At 37.9% G+C, this 16,105-nt stretch overlaps 1 protein-coding gene across 1 annotated transcript in view; it reads left to right on the top strand.

The window, feature by feature from the left end:
• LOC140143425 (uncharacterized) overlaps positions 1 to 16,105 on the top strand; it is a 115,247-nt gene that overhangs the window by 52,816 nt on the left and 46,326 nt on the right. Inside the window, exons 29-37 of the mRNA XM_072165282.1 lie at positions 266 to 404; positions 1,769 to 1,935; positions 2,322 to 2,651; positions 3,147 to 3,476; positions 3,896 to 4,216; positions 4,584 to 4,754; positions 5,831 to 5,983; positions 7,971 to 8,303; positions 9,403 to 9,804. Of these exons, the coding sequence (XP_072021383.1) occupies positions 266 to 404; positions 1,769 to 1,935; positions 2,322 to 2,651; positions 3,147 to 3,476; positions 3,896 to 4,216; positions 4,584 to 4,754; positions 5,831 to 5,983; positions 7,971 to 8,303; positions 9,403 to 9,804 (2,346 nt within the window). The remainder of the gene's footprint in view (positions 1 to 265; positions 405 to 1,768; positions 1,936 to 2,321; positions 2,652 to 3,146; positions 3,477 to 3,895; positions 4,217 to 4,583; positions 4,755 to 5,830; positions 5,984 to 7,970; positions 8,304 to 9,402; positions 9,805 to 16,105) is intronic.

Raw genomic sequence — 16,105 nt, forward strand, 5'->3', positions numbered from 1 at the left:
TGAGATATGTTCTCAAAATTTCAAGAGCTACCTATAAGCATAAGAACCACTGAACCAAAACTAGGCCTGTGTCTTCTCATTTTACGCATTTCGCATGCTGGCTCCAAACATGGTCATGAAAAGTTACAATAATATTCTGACATTTTTGAATTTTAAAAAATCACACTTTTCGTCTGCAGTCGACACCCGCTTGGATAGAGTGAAGATCATAAATTTGAAGATATGTGTCATAGTTTTGATGGTTTTACGTGTTTTCTGATTTCAGAACCGGACGGTATTCGGTTGGTAGATAACCGAGTTGAAATATATCATGATGATCAATGGGGAACAGTTTGTGATGACGATTGGGATATTAAAGATGCAACCGTTGCATGCAGAGAATTAGGGTTCAAATATGTTGCTGGGTAAGTTAATATGAAGTAGGATCATGACAGATTATGATTTAAAAGAACCCTAACATTTTGAACAAAATATTTTGCGTAAACGTCGAAGAGATATCGACTTGGTTTATTGATATCGACGAATACTAAAAAATTATACCGTCCCTTTGTATCACACTGATATCCATATTGGTCGAGCTATGAGTTTTAAACGTCTCGAGTAATATTTTAAAACTTATAGCGTGAGCAATAAATTTCGTATTGGGTAAAAAAAATTTATCATTATAATGTTTTCAGAATATTTTCCAGGTCCAAAATGTGATTTTTGAACCCAATTTGTTCAAAATGTGGTATTTTTGGTCAAAATGAATTTTTGAAAAAAGTGAGCCTAACCAACCCAATCCAACTGTTGAGTCCAAGTGACTCTTTAACCCTAAACAAAGTATAGGAAGGAAAATTCTGAGAACATAACAATGACTGAACTTGGTCGTTACCAATCAGTTTCAGCAATGGTCACTACCCGAGCTAAGCGAATCACTTAAGACACGTGATGTTTAACCTTAGAACTACTGAGTCATTGTAACACGGACTACGAAAGGGGGGGTGTTATAAACGCTAATTGCCTAAGTCATTTCTGTAATTTTGAGAACAAAGTACAAAATATGGTTCAATCATACATTTAAACATATTTATTCACCAATCTTTGCACATGAACAAACGACAATGATACAAATGAAAGGGAATAATCCGAAATAATAGCGTGATTACGTAACTGATCCATGCTTGAATCACATTTTGTTCTTTGTTCTCAAAATTACAAAAATGACTCGGGCAATAAAGCGTAGCAGGCTGACGATATACCGTTATAGTTGGTATTAATGTATAGCATTGGATCTCCTCTATTCAGTGATGCCAGATAAGTACGAACATTCCCCGCATATTGTCGCTATGACGTCATAATGTGAGGGCGCCCATGCAAATGTGGGCAATTCTGGCTATGGACAAAAGTATAGGTAACATTGCGATTTTCGCCGATTTTTTTACTTATAAGTAAAAAGTCAATAGTTTTTGGAAAAATGTCACAAGAGTGAAATGAAAATCATTGTGGCCATACCAACCCCAACTCTATGATCCTCTTTGATGGCCGGTCCTACCCAAGGTAAGGTGCATGGGTGAAAATTTTGTCACTAAAATGAGCACAAAGGATGAACATACGATTAGCTTAGGTCGTTTAGGCGTAAATGCGTGCGTTTTTTGTGTGACAAATACATATCTTAGGGGGAGGTACAACCCCCCTCGTAGTTCTAGGGTTAAAAGTTTATAGGTCATCCTATATTCGTCATTATGTAAACATCAAATAATCGTTGATCCACAACATTTTTTATCAGGGTGTTTGGTCATGGCACATCTGTCGAGTCGGGCACGGGCGAGATTTGGCTTGACAACGTCATGTGTGAAGGAACAGAGACACAACTTGCAGAATGCCCAAGTAACGGATGGGGTAATCACAACTGTGGGCATACGGAAGACGCCGGTGTAGCCTGCGTGGATGAGTGTAAGTTATTGATAGATACATCTTTTTTATATATAAATATTGAAAGTCCTCTTTGAATAGTGAAATTTTAGAGGAAGTGGCACAGAACATTCTTACAAAATGTATTACTATCGTATAATTCCATCAAGAAGTATGTATGCCTTTAAATCGTTTGTTTGTTTTGTCTTGGTGTTTTTTTTTTTGGGGGGGGTTGACGAAAGTGATCTTTTCCACAAGGTAGTACATTAGATGTGGTGTCATAGTATCATCGTTAGTCTGCAGATTGAATATTCAGAGAAAGAACACAAATAAACATTTTGGGTAGAGTACTTTTTGAGAAATACATATCAAGATTTAAAAATAATACATTATGTGTATTTTAAAACAAATCTTTACCATTTTACCAGCCGATCTAGGAGGCATCCGTCTAACTGGTGGCAGTAGCGAAAATGAGGGGCGACTGGAACTGGAATATCAAGGTGAATGGTGGGCCGTATGTGACGACGATTGGGACATATTGGGTGCCGATGTCGCCTGTAAGCAGTTAGGTTTCGACAGGGGAGCAGAGGCAGAGACACAGTCATCACATTTCACACAGGGACCGATGCAATACATACTCGATGACGTGCAGTGCACCGGGCTAGAAAATCATCTGTTGGAATGTAGTCATAAGGTTTTGAAAGAGCATAACTGCGGGGACAGTGAACAAGCTGGTGTTATTTGCTTACCGAATAAACGTACGTAGTTTTGAGTTTTACAGTCAGTAACATCGAAACTATTAATTCCAATTTATAATTCGTCACGAAGCTACGGAAGCTGCAATTATACATGTTATAAGATCACCACGCGCCATGCAGCCGTAGTTCATCATTTCAACTTGGGTATTTCACCAGTTTCGTCTTAGAAACATCAAGAAATTTGTATGTTTACGTCGTTAAGAAATTCGTTTTTATTTTAAAATGATATAAAATCTAAATACAGTATCAAGTTATGTTCGAAATAACTAACAACCAGTTGAATCTATATACAGAAGGCTATACCTGTTTAATGTTTGTGCACATTGCCCCATTTCGACCAATGGTTTGGAGTAGCTTTTATCTATATATGTATTGTTATTAATTTTACTTACTTGACTTTTGATCCTTCCTCGTGTTTGGGACCCACAGAACATGATTATTCACTATGTATTATATAGTCATAAAAATATTGTTTCACTTGATTTGAACCTGTAGCTCCTGCATTAGGCGACGCCCAACTATTTGATCCAGCAACAAACACTACTGGGGGTTCACAAGGCATCGTACAAGTCTTTTACGAAGGAGAGTTTGGTACTATTTGTAATAACGACTGGGATTTCGCTGATGCCTTTGTTGTCTGTAAATCTCTTGGCTTCCTCGGGGTGGAAAATCACGCGGCGAATCTCGGCGAAGGCACGGGCGACGTTCTCTTGGATGCGGTGGAATGCAGTGGTACAGAAGAAGGTGTTGTCAACTGCACGAACTCTGGGTGGAACACTAACAAGTGTGATCATTCGCAGGATGTCGCTGTTGTTTGCCGTGAAGGTATTAGAAGATTATACACTTTAAAGCTTGCTCTGCACAACAAGTTTGGCCACTATATGAAAAAAAATGTTTAACATTCAGTTTCGTATCCATTCCGCGGAATAGATCTAGCACATAAATATTCATTTGAAGAATTATACAGCTTCATTTACTGTTTAATTCATGAATACTTTACGCTATGATAAACCAACTTTCCATAAAAAAATTCTAAATACTTATTCCTCATGGAAAACGTTATACTACCCCTGGCTATCACCAATGGAATTCTGCATGGTCCTCAAAGGAACGGAGTGATGAATTGACGTTCTTAAAGTGCAGGTGAACATGGTAAAGTTAATTGCATTGTTGCTATAAAACTTGCCCTGATAAATAACCTGATTTATACCGGGGACTTACATATATAACAATTCGTGTTTCAGAGCCACATGAGGTGCGTCTAGTGAACGGCCAGACCGAATCTCAAGGTCGCGTTGAAGTCAACCACGACGGGAAATGGGGAACAATCTGTGATGATAGCTGGTCTATAGAGGACGCCGATGTAATATGCAAACAGCTAGGATATGAAAACGGTGCACTGGCTGCGTTAGGTGCTGCTACATGGGGCCAAGGCGAGGAAGAAATAATCTTGGATGAGGTTAAGTGTACGGGAGAAGAAAGTGCCATCAGTGGGTGCCTGCATAGTGGATTTGGAGAACACAATTGCGAACATAGTGAGGATGCAGGTGTTATATGCGATGATGGCAAGTATAGCAAAACGATGGTATAAAATTTAAACAAAATAAGTTTGATTTTTTTTGTTATTTGTGAAGCTATGGTAGCAGTAGCGTGTCATGGATGGCTTTTATAGACATGTAAAAGTATTGTTATGTAAATAAAAATCAGTCCTCCGGGTTGGTTAATTCCTCATCTACCAGGGTCGGATATTCCTGGGCACGTTCCAATGTACCAACAATGCAATTCAAATATTCAATACAATTCAGGAAACGTTTATTTCACAACCTTAATAATATATGATATAATGACAAATGCCAGCATTAACGAAATAATTACAAATAATCACCGTGAAGTAGTGACGTTAAAATATTTGTAATACAATTTGACTTTTAGGACAACCTCTAGTAGACGTAAGACTCGTTGGGGGAGGTGCAGCTCACGAGGGCCGCGTGGAGTTGAATATTGTTGACGAATGGGGCACAGTGTGTGACGACAAATGGAACATACTTAGCGCCAATGTAATTTGCCGTATGCTAGGATTCCCTGGCGCTGCCAAGGCTCCAGGTAAGTGGAATAAGTGACTATAGGCGAAGGCGGACAAATGCGTCCACCCCAACACTCTATCGCAAATACCTTCATTTGTTTTGACTTTTTCACGCACCGTTAACTCTATGTTGCCGAAATTTCCAGGATGTGATACAGCAAGCGGTTCCAAGCCAGTGTATTTTTTCATTTGTGTCAGTAAGGTAACCGTTAGGATATTGACATGTCATTAGCGTAGAGCACTGAGGTGATCATGTGTGTAATTTCGGTTCATTTTGATAAACAGATTTTCAAGATATGACCTGATGAAAAATTCTCTTTTTGGGCCAAGTGTAGAAATTTAGGACAATGGTAAATAGAAACAAAAGTTATAGCACAACGGTGTTTGGTTAAGTATAGAAAGCTCATTGCACAGAACCCATTTTCCCACCCAAGTTACACATACACTATTATAATCTGAGAATACGCCTATTTTCCTAGAGATGTAGTCATAATATGAAGATAAAGGTAGCCATGTCATTTGCCTTGGTGTGACAATCAAAAAACATTTCTGCATATGATATCGAAAGTTGCATTATCTGAACCCTGGCCTCTGGCCTCATAACTTCTAAATTGTTGGTCTAAAGCATATAAAAGTATTTAGAATGGCAAAGACTTGATAAGTTCATCTGTGAGGTCAAATTTGGGCCAAAAATGCAATTTTAAAAACTAGATCAAAATATCTAGGGCAAGTTTTTTCAATTTTTGAATTTTGACCAATTTCACCAAAAATATTTGAAATTTGGGCCAAAATCGGGCTTTTTTATGATTTTTTTGAAAAATCAGCATTTTTTTGACCATTTTTGGTGCAAATTTCTTAAAGTTGGTCGAAATTCAAAAAAGTAAAAAAACGGGTCCTAGATATTTTGATCTAGATTCTGATATTTGGGCCATTCTAAATAGTAAATATGTATACTTTATATACTTTAGACCAACAATTTAGAAGTTATGAGGCCCGAAAGTTTCCATAATTCCATGGTTCAGACCAACCTTAAATTAAATCACCGATTTTACACCATTACTGGTAACGTCTTACTCCCGTTACTTGTTTCATTCAGGCCAAGCCGCGTTTGGAGAAGGAACTGGTCCTATTTTGTTAGATGAAACTACATGCACTGGTTCAGAGGAGAGCATTGACGATTGCGAACATTCGCCATGGACTACAAACAATTGCAAACATTCCGAAGATGCTGGTGTTGTCTGCTTCTTGGGTAGGTTTTAATGTATTTAAAAAACGACGTATGACCTCCTCCAAGCAGTCCGAATTAAAAGTCAATATTATACAAATATTAACTGTCTATGAGTGTGATGGTCGAAATATAATCACGAGGTGAAAGATGGATTGTTCCATTCCACGAGCCGGAACGGCGAGTGGAATGGAACAATACGTCTTTCACCGAGTGATTATATTTCGACCATTACACGAATTTAAGACAGTTAATATTTGTTTTATATCACTCATTCATAAATTCTATTACTATTTAAGGTAGGAAATACATTTTGTCATCAACATAACACCATGTTTTGCCGTGATATACTTCACATTTTGGGGTCCACCCCATAACTAAATCGGCGAGTCCAAGAGTCAGCGCATGGCGCAGGCGCACAACGGCAGAGCACATGATGGTAAAGACTATCACACGAAGAGGGTGATAGTAAAAATGATAACTGGTAATCAACCAATGAACTGTCTAGAATTTATGTGTGAGTGATATAAATGATTATCATCAACCTGACCACTAGGCCAAAACCACGTATAGCATTGCGGAATTCTTGCGATCTCTAACAGACGTTGGGAAGTAAAAAAAATAATGCAAAGTGTTAAAGATATTTTATTTTTCTGCTGCCTGTTTTAATCGTTATCTCTATTTCACTAATCGTTATCTCTAGTTCACTAAATTTTAATGGATCGGAGCAAGCCATACAATTTGTGTCATTGCGATAATCAGAATCGAAGCAAAACTTCTGTTAATTTTCTTGCCAAAGTCATGCATTTAGAAAATAAAAATTTAGCATTCTAATTAGATGTACTCCACTCAAAAATTTGAAGATGAAACCGGGGTGATTACTGGATATTTCAACTAGTATCTACCTAAAAAGTAACAAATTACTTTAAGATGCGTTATTAGGTTCATCTCAATGATCCAATGGGGGAAACAAGAACAGCAAGTGGGAGGTGCACTGGTGGTAGCACGTGGTTAAAAACGCCAAGCTTAATAGCTTAATATCACGTGACAATACCTGCACACACCACTTGCAACCCACACGTATATGTGACGTATCATGTCAAAAGGAGACACTTTTGGGCAGGTTATCGATTTTAAGGTTTTTATATATCTTAAATATAAAGATATTTTGCTCTACAACGCCGTTTTCCCCAATGAAATCGGACATTCCTAAGCGAAGATATTGAGTTCGTAAGTTATGGTATTATAAAATTGGAAATTGAGATATCGGCCTTTAAAAATATTATTGACCCGGGGGGATCACTCACATAAATGGTTTGTACGCATGCGTGACCGAAAAAACAAGTAAAAGGGGGGGGTTTTTTAGGCAAGCAAGTTACGCGCGTGACGCGTTTAGGGTCTAAAAACAGTGATTTTCAAGAATAAGGGTAGTTTTCTGAAACTGGACAACTTGTTTAGGGTACCTTTTCAAATTTTGAGTCCAAAAAGGGTATATTTGTTGCATTTTCACCAGCCAAAAACTCATTAGGGGGTAAATTCTACACTAAATTACCTTATTAAGGGGCTAAATTTGCTGGTAGGGTAAAACTCGTTTAGGGGGTGTTTGAAAAAAATTTGGTCACGCATGCGTACACTGTCATATTTGAGTGGCCCCCGGGATTATTGACAATGTTGAGAGTAGGAATTACCTTGAAAAATGTTTCAAAAAATACAAGATGCCAGTTATATTGCGGTCTGAAACTATCAGACAATATTTTTTAACATTAAAAACATCACAAATTCGCAACAAACTCAAATTGTGAAAAAACCACCCCTGGCCAGATTTTTGGCTGTTTCTCCATTTACGATCCTGCCCAAAAGTGTCTCCTTTTGACATGACACGTCACATATTAACTTACACCCCTAAGCTCCAAATTTTAATGCGCTTATTCGCAGACCAAAACGCGTAATTTAGGCGACAATTAAAATATTCTGGATGATGCAATTATATTGTACGAATTTATTCGAACAGAGAATGAAGCTCCGGTTTCTGTACGACTTGTTGATGGAGCCTCAGCCTCAGAAGGAAGAGTTGAGTTATTATATAAGGACGAATGGGGAACAATTTGCGATGACAGCTGGGACCTGAATGATGCGAATGTAATCTGTAATAGCTTGGGCTATAACGGTGCACTTGCCGCTGTGATAACAGCAGGATTTGGCCCAGGGTCCAGTGGTTCACCAATCCATTTAGATGACGTTGATTGCGACGGTGATGAGGGCGCTATTGAAGAATGTAATCATCGAGGCTTTGGGGAAAACAATTGCGGACATGCAGAAGATGCCGGCGTACAATGTCGCGAATGTAAGTAGACTATAATTGCAACACTTGTGTTTGCTTTGCTAAACACAACGCCTTTTGTTAGTAAGTCTTGGGCAATGATAAAACCCTCATCAAATTTATCTATTAACTTCAGAATTGTTAAGGTATAGCCTATACTACTAGGTGTGTTCTCTTACATTTACCTATTCATTCTATCGTAACAATTGAGGGTTGTATTTATTTTTAATTTTATTAAAGTCGTTCAGAACTTGAGTGCCCACAGGGGAGGGTATTTTGCAGTACTGTAGTACCCGTTTTATATGCAATATGTTTGAGTGGGGCGGGGGGCCTTTAACTCAACAAGTTGACAAACATACGAAAATTAACCCACCATACGGCTTCATGGGAGTTGAATTTACGACAGTGAAAAACTGTAAATAATGTTTTCCCAATTTATTTCAGACTTAAAATACCATCATGAAGCGTAAACTCTCCGTTACTAAAAATGTTGCTCTTATCATTTTTGTTTGTTCTCACTCAACTTTCTGGTCGTTTTTAAAGGCAACAGAAAGACTCCGCAAATGGACAAAGTCCACCGGGCGAGGCGGGTGTGGCAAAAAATGTTTTGGTGCACATTTTTGGGCACCTATTAAATAAAACGCTGTAAAAGGAAAACGAGTAAATACATATCATTTAAGGTTTGCAAACAAAACGAGGTTATAATGATCGCGCACGTAATGTGCGTTACCGAAAAACAAATGGTATTGTACGCGGAACAAAACAGGCCGAACAGAAACAGGTGTGGAGGCCCTAAACGCAAACTTGGCGATATCACATTTGCTACCACCTGGCAACACACTCGGCTATGTAGCTATGATCATTACCCCAGTGTTGTACCTGATTGAGGCAAGCCGGTATGGGACGGGGGCCAAACCCATTAAAAAGTGCCCGTGCTCACACCCTCATTGATAAAAAAAGTACTTTGTACGCGGATGATTATACAACCAGTCAGTAGTCTTGGTATTGTTTAGATAACAGTTACTACACACCTACCTTTCAACGGTTTAATTCTTACTTCATATATAACTACAATATTAATACATTCAATTTTCCCCTTTATATTTCCCCTTTTTGTCTTTAGTTAAAGAAGGAGAAATCCGACTCGTTGGTGGCGCTTCACCAAGAGAAGGTCGAGTAGAAATCTACCACGAAGGCGAATTTGGTACAATCTGTGATGATTTGTGGCAAATAGCCGACGCAAATGTGACCTGCAAACAGCTAGGCTTCCCTGGTGTGGAGGAGCTTACAACTTTTAACGAGTTCCCTGGAGCAGAGGGGATGATATGGATGGACGAGGTCTCGTGTGTGGGAAAGGAAACATCTTTATCTCAATGCGATTTCCCAGGCTGGGGTATTAACAACTGTGGACACGCTGAAGATGCAGGTGTAAGATGCTTGCAAGCAGTGCCGGAAAACGGTGGAAATGGTGGAGATAAAGCACCAGCGCCAATACCGGGAGGGAATGAGTTGCATGGTCCACCATAATGAAATCAACTTGACGTTATATTTTCATCCATGATATACTTCTGGAAGGACAACTTTAATCATGCTATTAATACATATGTATGTTGGACATAAGCACCAGCCAGTGGTCCTATAAATAATTAAATAACTTGACATAAATATTGTCAATATTACGTTCGGAACAATTCTCATGCTATAAATTCTACCTCTGGCCTTCTTTGTCGAGGTTTTCGAAGGCGAACAGCTTTTAGGTAGTAATTGTTGAAATGAAAGAAATACGTATATTTTGAAAAGAGCAATGTATGAATATCATCCCTTGTAATGATATGTTAAAGTCTTGGTGTATTTGATATTTACAAGGTAATTATAATCATGATACGATTGATATGAAAATCGCGTTTACAGTATGTTTGTAAAAGGTAAACGTTCTATGGTTTGGATGAGTCTATTTAATGTCATGCATACATATTTTGTTCAAAAAAGAAATGTGTTCTTGTAACGGTAACAGACTTTTGCAATACTAAGATTGCAACTTTCTTTTCCCCTTTATGTTTCATCACCAATCATTGTAGGGGTCATGCACTCTCATATCCATGCACACATTTCTACACGATGATGTCAAAGCCCCCGATGTATGACCGTGGACTTTAGAATATCATCGGTTGCAATACCCGCAGAAATAGTGAATAACAGATTCTTTCCATGATTATTGACGTGAATTGTATAGTGATCAGAGATTTACCCTCTTAAAGCATCTTCGTTTGAGATCCACACCTTTTAAGAATCCTCTTAAAATGTCTATACAAATGCGTGCTTGATATATTTATTTTAGCAACAAGAATAGGTTGAATATTCGTTTTAAGTCATAGCATGTTAATGTTACTTTATAATAATGATGATGATGATAATAATAATAATAATAAAGTGATAATAATAACGGTAATTCTAGTTATCATGATAATATTTAGTTATAGGAGCACAAATAGGCTGCACTACGGTCATCTCACAACGAGATCGTACCCGCAAAGTGCGTGCTATGTGTGCGTACTCATATCAAACGCTTTCTTTAATTACCGCGTACGCGTTGCAAAAGCCGTCTTGCGCGTTGCTAAACGAGCGCGCGAAACAAAATTGCACATTTTGCTCATGCGTTTTAAATTCTGGCTGCATTTAATTGACCTTTTCGGTAAATCCCATAAGCCTTTGCGAGTATACCTGAGAATTCGTAATTTGACGTCACGCCGACTTGCAATGTGCAGTAACGATGTTCGATAAACGATGTGCGCATTGGCGCAGATCGGCGTGACGTCAAATGACGAGTTCTCAGGTGTACTCGCAAATACTAATGGGATTTACCCAAAAGGTCAATTGGCTTTGTCAGATTAGAGCGCAGTCAGCGCGTGACAGCCCTGTTGTAGCGGAGCCAATTTGTGTTCTCAAAAGTTCTATAAAACAAAGTAAATAGATCGCAATGATTTACTTATTTACCACATCATATTTTTCTGATCAGTCTTTATTTTTGCAATGTTTTTTTGTTATCTTTCAGGGCTTCCCAGGCTATGTTTCCCATTACCCAAATTTCAGGAGAAAAAAATTGGCCCGACCGACTTTCCGCAACTTATCAGCGGCGTACCGGGCGAAATTCAAAAGAGGCCTTAAATGAACACTCTCCGGTAATCACATCATTATGCCTTATATGTTAGAAAAACATTCATTAAGCACGAATCACGTGATTTTATTTAAAACAAACTTATATCGACTATAAAAGCAAATAAAAACAGCCGTCTTTCACCACGCGAGATTCAAATTTTTCGGACACCCAAATTGCCTGTGGCAATGTTGTCCCAATAACAATGAAGGCTGACGACAATTGAGCACAAATAATCATGACGTCGTTACTACAGGCAATGGCGGCGCTGGAATTTTGAATATCGCGTGTTGAGAGCCGGCTGTTTATATAACACCTTGATCCGTGCTTGATAATATTGTTATTCTAAAGCATGTTGTGATTGCCATTGTGTTCCTTTAATAAGTCGTTCCGCTGGCCTGTTGCCAGAATGACTTTACCCGGACAAATGCGCGCGAGGCGTATGAAAATTTTAATGCTAAAATTGGGTTTCGTGACCAATACGATAGTACCCTGCATTTTTTTATGTAAGTCACCCGACCCCTATCGGAAGAGACCTCGACCCACAAATGGGTTGCGACTCGCAGTTTGGGAAGCAATTGACTAGTTGATATGTAAATAAATACCGCATTATCATGCAAAACCTGAGTGTGTTGTCAACTTCCTAACTGAAACCGTGTTTAATAAACAAAAACAAAATTGTAAAATGGTGTTCTCTTTCATTACCGCATCGTATTACACACAATATAGTTATCATCAACACAGTGCTCCTGGAGTAAAAGAGTTGGGGTTAGACCCTGTGATCCAAGAGCCTTTAGGTTTCTTCTGGATTAAACCTTATCTTTCCAGCCTCTCGCTTTGCGTTTAAGATTAAATCTTTCTTTTTTTTTTGCCTCCTTTGGGCAAAGCACTCTTACGGATTATATACTGCAAACAAGAAAGTATCTGTTCACTTAAAGCAAAAAGCAATATCTTTCAAACTTCTTTCTGCGTATTTTGATATCTTATCTGGCACGATGGCGGTGCAACGTTATTTCCTTAATTTCCTTGATATGAATATATCAAAAATAAAATCGAGGTCATCCACGTCAACTTTGATCAAGGTCCAAATTTCAAACTTCGTCCTATTGGGCTTTAACTTAGTGGGGAATCCTTCATATGAACGGAGCATGACAAAAAAGAAAGAAAAGCGGTAATCTGAGGCCAACGGTAACCTGGTGCTAAATGTTTAACTTTGATGGATTGGGCTTTAAGGGGAATGTGTCAAAAACAAATCTAGGGGATCAATTTTAAACTTCGCCCAATTCTCCATGAACAAAATTATACGGAGGTCACCCAATGTCATAGGTCGTAGTGAAGAAAAGATCCTTTCCATGATTATTGTGATGCTTTGTGTTCGCTGGCGAAGTTATGTAATAATCCGATTAACTACCATAGCAATAGGTGAAAACAAGTTTTGAATACATCGCGCTGCACTACAAGCAGCTTGCACTAATTACCTAATACCGCTCTTTTCAAAGATACAGGTGCGAGTGATTAGCATGATATGGTTCAATACAGAGGTGCCGCGTGAACGTACTAGTGCAGCGCGGTATATTCAAAAATTCTTTTCACCTATTGCTATGGTAGTTGATCCGATTATTACATCACTTCGCCATAAATATTGAGATGCATTGTATAGTGATTTAGCCTACCCTCTTAAGGGATCTAAAATGAGCGTTTATTGCGTTTCGACAGTATTTTTTGAGGGACATGAGAGCACCTCAGACCTATTGAATTGCATTCTGAATACGAAGCATGTCTTTCTGATATCAAATAATTTTCATTTTTGAAAATCACAATATAATACAAATTTTATGACAAATTATAAAAATTTGATATTTTTCAAATTTTTGATATATAACAGTCCTCGAAGTAAATTATATAAATCTAATGATATATTCTTAAAGTGTATGTAGCAGGAGGAAAAGTTGACGGTCAATTGAACATTTTGACCTTTCATATTGAAGATATAGATTTTTTTCCCAAAAAGACCTAATTTTTTTGGGTGTTTTGGGAAAAAAAAATATCTTCAATACGAAAGGTCATAATTTTCAATTGATCGTCGGCATTTCATCCCACCTACATACACGTTAAGTATAAATGATCAGATTTATAAAGTTTACTTCGAGTACTGTTAAATATCAAAATATTAATTTTAATGATTTGCCATAAAATGTGTATTAAATTGCGAATTTCAAAAACCAAAATTATTTGATATCAGAATGACATTATTCGTATTCAGAATGCAATTCGATATGTCTGATGTGCTCTAATGTCCCAAAATAAATACTGTTCAAACGTTCATACCCCAGCCCTTAAAGCATCCACATCTTTTAAGAATCCTCAACGAGAAGGTGTCTATAGACCACTTGACATGTGACGTCATTGCCTGGCAGTATGCGCACGCATTATGGTACTTTCCATTGTTCTTTGCCCTGCAGTGTGCGTTCGCATCGTAGTCTGCTCAGGGCATGTGTATTTTAAATCTCCCACCACATTTCATATAGTACAAGAAAGCCATTGAACAGTGAAGCAGTTCGTTCGGGCATATCGACAGACCAATCCATCGCCTCTGTTGATAAACAACGATGTAAAGGTGTCTATACAGTCTATAGTTAAGATATTTATTTTAGCAACAAGAATGAGTTGAATGTTAATTTAAGTCATAGGAAGTTAACACCGAATTGACTGGCAAAAAATGCACATGTTGTCAACTCCCCAACTGAACCTAGTTAATAAAACAAAACCACTATATTAATAAACAAACAAATGAAAGAAAAGTTGCAAAAATTGTGCTCTCTTCCATTATCACATCATATTACTCAACGTTGAGTTACTATACACACTATAGGATCCACAACATGCCCATCTATCAGGGCACAGTTATTGAACCCCAATACATTTGCACATTCAGTGAATGACCTTTGACAAATTGGGTACAAAAACTCATACTCTGCAACTTGAGGTCAAATTTTGTAATATGATTGTTTAATTGGGATGAGGTCATTGTGGTCCATAGTGTCAATACAGTACCCCTGGATAGCAAAAGTTAGGGTTCGGCCTTGTGCTCCAGGAGCTTTTGAGATTAAACCTTGTTTTTCCACACTGTAAACCACCGGCCATGATTTAATTTAACACAAAAGAGCACTGCTCCCTTTTTGTTAACACTTAAATTCCATTATTTTAGAATTTTCTGAAGTAAGTTTTCAAACATTTATTGAGTGTGGCTTTAATGTATTAAAAGGTTAAATGGTAAGGATGTTTACCCGGGCATTTTCAAGGTTTTATAAAGCAATTGCATTGTCTCGTGATCGGAATAATCACCGCATAAGTGGGCCATATGCCAAAGTGACTGAGCTTGAAATTGCGAGATCAAAATGATGAACTTGGTGCTTATAAATTTCAACATTTGGAGCCCCCTTTGGTGGAATGTCTAAGTGACGAGTTGTGCATGGACGAGTTCTTGGGTGAAGTTGTGGAGCGAACTGACAGCGAGTTGTTTTAGTTATTGTATCTATTATTGATATTAGAGTAATTCGGAAGCGAGTTATTGTTGTAGATGTGGGTTGTTGTAATGAACTCATTTTCAATTTGCCGAGCATCCATTGCCTGTAAAGTCTATCTCCAAAGTTAACTTTGAAAAAGATTCAGATGTACATTTTCCGCGCACATTTTATACATTTTGGTTTCCCACAACATCCCCTTCATTAAGTGAAGTTTCAATTAAAGTACGCGCGGCATTACCGTGGATTTCACCATGATCAAAAACATGGATTTTGACAATAAGCTGAATCGCTATTTTTAGATTTCTGTATCCCTTGAACTCATCCCGTACCAATACCCTAACCGCATAATGATACTCGCTCTATGTATTTTTTTCTCTTTTTATTGTCTTTTTCGTTTCTTTTTCCCCGCTTCCTGTATCAAATCCTCTGGGGCATAACTCTAATTGTAAATGTTATTTTATTTAACTCATTTATTTTTTAATAATGTAAGGAGTATGAAATGAATTTTCTTGTAAAAAGCCAATGTGGAAAATTGCCACCAAAATAATGAGCTACTGTTTAAGCTCAAACTAACAGATGTATGGGTGGGGGTGTGTGTGGGGTGTGTGTGTTGGTGCAATAGCTTCACTTCAGATTCATTTAATAAACCACAGCAACCACATCCATAACTCACAACACATCTCATAACATATTATCATCATAATGCTCATCATGTTCAAGATTTTAGAACTTTGATGATGGACTTTTCAGGCCATAGATGATCGTGTTTTTGAAGTTGAAAATGTGTTCACTACTCACTGCAACATCAAATACTCCAAACTATTAATCCACTGTACTTATTCTCGCTCCAAAATCACTCCACTATCAAAAAATAACTATAGCAACAACTCGCCCTACAACTCATAGTTGAGTTGGACTCACCCTAAAACTCCCTCACAACTCGCGCACTTACTTGCGCAACAACTCGCCCAAGCACAATTCCCTGTTTAGCCATCCGTTTTGAATTACCTGCTTAGCTATTCATGTTGTTAGCGATTTGCAGACAAAAACTTTAATGTTATTGTCTGTTTCTCTTCACTATGGCGAGCGTAGTCTTCCTTGGAGTTTTAGCAGTAGCTGTCGTAGTATCTCACGGAAGAAGTAAG

This window comes from Amphiura filiformis, chromosome 2 (genome assembly GCF_039555335.1).
Source record: "Amphiura filiformis chromosome 2, Afil_fr2py, whole genome shotgun sequence".
Taxonomy (NCBI): domain Eukaryota; kingdom Metazoa; phylum Echinodermata; class Ophiuroidea; order Amphilepidida; family Amphiuridae; genus Amphiura; species Amphiura filiformis.